At 36.3% G+C, this 4354-nt stretch overlaps 1 protein-coding gene across 1 annotated transcript; it reads right to left on the reverse strand.

Moving 5' to 3' along the window:
- Positions 1-989: 989 nt before the first annotated feature.
- LOC120089835 (polyphenol oxidase, chloroplastic-like) lies at positions 990-3979 on the reverse strand. Its single transcript, XM_039047241.1, has 2 exons — positions 3012-3979; positions 990-2015 (listed from the first exon to the last, which is right to left on the reverse strand). The coding sequence occupies exons 1-2, from the start codon at positions 3931-3933 to the stop codon at positions 1168-1170; spliced, it is 1770 nt and encodes a 589-aa protein (XP_038903169.1). The 5' UTR covers positions 3934-3979; the 3' UTR covers positions 990-1167.
- Between the last annotated feature and the right edge of the window lie 375 nt (positions 3980-4354).

The raw sequence follows: 4354 nt of genomic DNA on the forward strand, positions 1-4354 counted from the left end.
CTTTAGTCTTCAAGCATGGTCAGAATGTTTGTATCTTCAAAGAACTTCAGTCTTCAGGATACTTGCATCTTCAAAAGACTCCAGTCTTCAGAATGCTTGTATCTTTGAAGGAATTCAGTCTTCAGACGTGGTCAGCTTCATGAGTGAAGGAGTCTTCTGACTGTAGAGAATTTCCTATAAGCTCTCTGGAGTATAGAATTGCTGACCTCCACAAATGAAAAGAACTCCGCTATTTATAGAGTTCTTTGCTGGAATTCATGGGTTTGGGCTTGGTCGGTCAATGGGCCTGACTAATTGGATTTGGGCCTTATTTGACATTTTGGTCAAATTAAGCCTATTTATGGGCTAAATTGGACTTTTAGCCCAAATAATAATATCAAATTGGACCGAAGTAATTTTATGCAATCCAACGATTACGAAGGAAACATGTTGCATCATCGGACTTCGCCAATTTATGTCCTCAACTTCAATTTGGGACAAATGTCAACTTCTAATTAGTCTCGAATTCAATTATTTGGAATTTCGTTCTTAATTTAGTAAATGACGTGGCAATTTGCGATCGGTCCAAAATTTCTCATTCAACATATTCAAATATCTAAAGTGCTAGCCTGTTGCATCATTTGATTGTGCTGAAATTAGGCATTACAGTTGGGATATGATTGAATTTTTCACATGCCTCATTATGAATTTACCAAAATTTGTCCTTATTTTTCTGAGACACTTGTAAAAGTAGCAAAAAATATTATTAAATTTATAAATTTAACAATGATTTTTTTCAAAATTTACAAATATAGCAAAAAAAAAAAAAACATAAAAGTAGAGTTTCTTTTTTATTATTTCAAATTTATTCTTATTAGTATATCACCAGGATTATCAAACTAAAATACGACGTTAGATTGATTACTAGAGTTACATGATTATCAAGATTACATTCAAGACAAAAAATAACGACCATTCAAAAGGATTTAAAAGAAGAAAATAAAATGGTGTTTTGCATCAAATAAAAAGTTCTTTGGAATAATTATTGAACAAAACGACTTAAAAATGTCTTAAAAAACACTCTTATCCCAAATTATTGAATACAAAAAAACACCACAAATAAATAAAGGTTTAATTAATTATACACTTTAATTAAACCCTAATTATCAATAATCCCAAGAGTTAAAATTATTTATCACATACGATCTTAATCCCATCAATGGAGAACAACCCAGCTCCAAGCCTAGGAACGATAGTAACCCTGACGCTGTCGTCATCATCAGCTTCCAAATCTTCAAGTATTTCAGTTATTCCCAACCTAAGTCCGGTCTTCACCGTCTTCTTGTGCCCGAGCTTATGTGGTACGTTCACAAAGCTGCCCGCAAACTCAGTATTATCAGGTCTAATTTCTTTGTCATCTTCATCGTTAATAAAAACATCGAATTTTATTCCTTGGTTAGGATCAAATCCAATTCCATAAATTACCAAAATCTCCTCTTCCTCCTCTTTCTCCTTCTTGCTCCTCGATTTCTTTGGCCTCTTCACTTCCACGCTAACCGCCGACTTTACAGTTATCGGGAACTTGATGTTAGCCGGTCTCACACGGCTGGAGGAGGGGCCAGCAGCAAGGGCGGGGCCGATGCTAAAAGGGAGAATAATGTTGTTATTGGCGACGGTTTTTTGGGCTCGGCGAGGAGTGGGGCGGGTTTGGAGCCATGGGACGTCGACGTCTTGGTAGACGTAGCCGAGGATTTTGGAGTCGAGAGACTGGCGAACTCGAACTCGGACAGCTTCGGCTTTCTCGTTGTAGAAAATGAAAGAGGTGTTGAGCCATTCGGGGTTTTGGAGGTCTTGTCGTCGGCCGCCGAGGGTCTTCCAAACAGACCAAAGGCGGTCGATGTTGGAGTGGTGGGCGTAAAAAATGGGATCTCTGGCGGCAGAGTAGAAGTTTCCCATGTTCTCACCGTTGGGTTCGTTGTTGTCGCCGCACCATACGTGAACCGGACCGTGTGGAATGTTCTCTATTGACCCACCACCTGTCATTTTGTGTGTAGTAAGTTAATTCATTCATCATCACCATATCCAAATGAAAAAGTTAGTCACAATATCACCTTATTCATCTTTAGATCTATGAGAGAAATGTACATCAAATTCATATGAACGGTTACCAAACATACATGTATTCTAATTCAACACCAAGTGTGTAGAGTAAAGAATGAAGTTGTGAAGTTCGAGGAATTAAACAAGCATAAAATTGATATTTGTTAGTCATGGGACACAAATTCCTTCGACCACAACTTTACTTCTCATTATTTTAACTCTTTGGCCAAGTACGTAGCTTATTTGAGTTGGCCACATCATCGACTCTTTTCTTTTCAAATATAAATTTAAACCATAAATTTTTATAAGTATATCCAAATAATTTATTTGAGTTCAAATTAATACATTTATAAAAGTTCGGTATCTAAATTGATACAATTATTAGTTTGGAGTTCAAATTGATACAATCAATTATTTGAATTGGCCACATCATCGACTCCTTTTTTTTTCCAATTTATACCCTTAAATCCTAAATCCTAACTCTGAAATTTTATAATTTGATCAACTTAAACCCTCCGATATATTTTATTTAGATTGCATACATATTTGCCCTTATCTTAAAAATAATAATAATAATATTATATGACAAATTTGTATTAGGTAACTACTTGGATTGCATAAAGATGCATGGTCAAACAACACCCAAGTTTTCTCCTTAATTTTGGAAGTTCAATCAAAGAAAAAGTTAACCAAATAAATTATTTCTAGCTAAGACTAAAATTAAATGATACAAAGTATAACAGAAAATGATTAGACATTGAAACTTCCTAACACTATGTTGAAAACCCATATTTAAAAATTCCACTACATGTATTAAAACAAACATTTTGATAGTTCAGACCAAAATCTCACCAAAACCATGAATTAAAACAAGATCTAAATATTTAAAAGAAAAAATCAGGACGATCAATACCAAAGCATGATCAATTTACCTGGTGATGGCTCGTCACCCGCTCTATAGGCGCTACCGAAAAACAGCGAAGGCGTACGACTGTTAGAAACCATCTGCCGATACATAATACTAAGATTACTCCTAATCTGCGCATCATCACCAATATTAGGATCAACTCGACCGAAATCCAAATCCACCAATCTTGGCGGCACATGATTTTCATTCCGTAGTTCATCATAAAGCGAAGATTTCTCCTCCGCATACATCTCCGGCATTCTCATTCCTCCTGGAGCATCATAATTCCAAAATGGCAAAGCAAAATTTGGATCCCCGATCAATTCCCCCAATATCTTCTCATGAAAGTAAAGATATAATCTATGGAATGGAAAAAACAGCCACGAATTATGAACTTGAACCTCAACCGGAAACCCAACTTGATCGTACGCTCCATTACAATAAGCACAGTGAACATTTGCTTGTTGAGTAAAGCTACGTGGGTCATTTTCTGGCAGTGCTTTCATTAACTCAACGGCTTTTTTATATTTTTCTATGTAGTTTTTGTCGACTAAATGGGCGGCTGGTCGGACCCGTAATTTTTCTTGTGCCGGTGGCTGGAAGTCGAGGATTCTGGTGGCGGGTGGTGGACAGCAGTTGGTTGAATCGGCGCCAGGTGGCAGGTCTGCTGGGCCACACTTGCTGATGTTGGGGGTTTGGATGGGTGCGGCGAGGGCAAAATTGGAATTTTTGTAGAGAGTTGAAGCTCCGTAGAGTCCGCTAAGGCCAACGAGAATGTCTCTTCTATCAATTTTGGGTTTGGGGGTATTTTGGTCATTGTGATTGACAGTGTTACATGAGATTATACGAGGAGAAATGTTATTGGGAAGGGTTTTTGTTTTTGGGAGAAAGGAATTGGATGATGGGAAATATGTGGTGAGAGATGGTGGATGGGATAGAGAAGCCATAGGGTAGACGTTTTTGGCTCAAAAGTTTGGTTTACTTCTAATGCCACTCGTTTGTGTTGTATTTATAATCAAAAAAAGAACAAATGACTTATCTTAATATGAACTAAAATGTTGAATTGTTTTTATCAATGGGAAAGTTTGATGGTTACTTAAAAGACTTGGACGAAAACTTTGAATAAGTTTTTCAAAATAAGATTTTATAATTTTTTACTTGTTTCAAAAAAAAAATAAGGAACCTCCCCTTTCTTATAAGATAGATGAGCTACTTCTCAAATTACCAATTGGTTTGGAGAAGTTGTAAATATATAGTAATTAGATTCGAAATATTAGCAAGTATAGCACAATGCGAAAATTACAAATATAGTAAAATTTAGATCCAACTCTTATAGCTTTCTTACTCTCCCTCTCATTTGTTTCTAGT

Source organism: Benincasa hispida, chromosome 11, assembly GCF_009727055.1.
Source record: "Benincasa hispida cultivar B227 chromosome 11, ASM972705v1, whole genome shotgun sequence".
Classification (NCBI taxonomy): domain Eukaryota; kingdom Viridiplantae; phylum Streptophyta; class Magnoliopsida; order Cucurbitales; family Cucurbitaceae; genus Benincasa; species Benincasa hispida.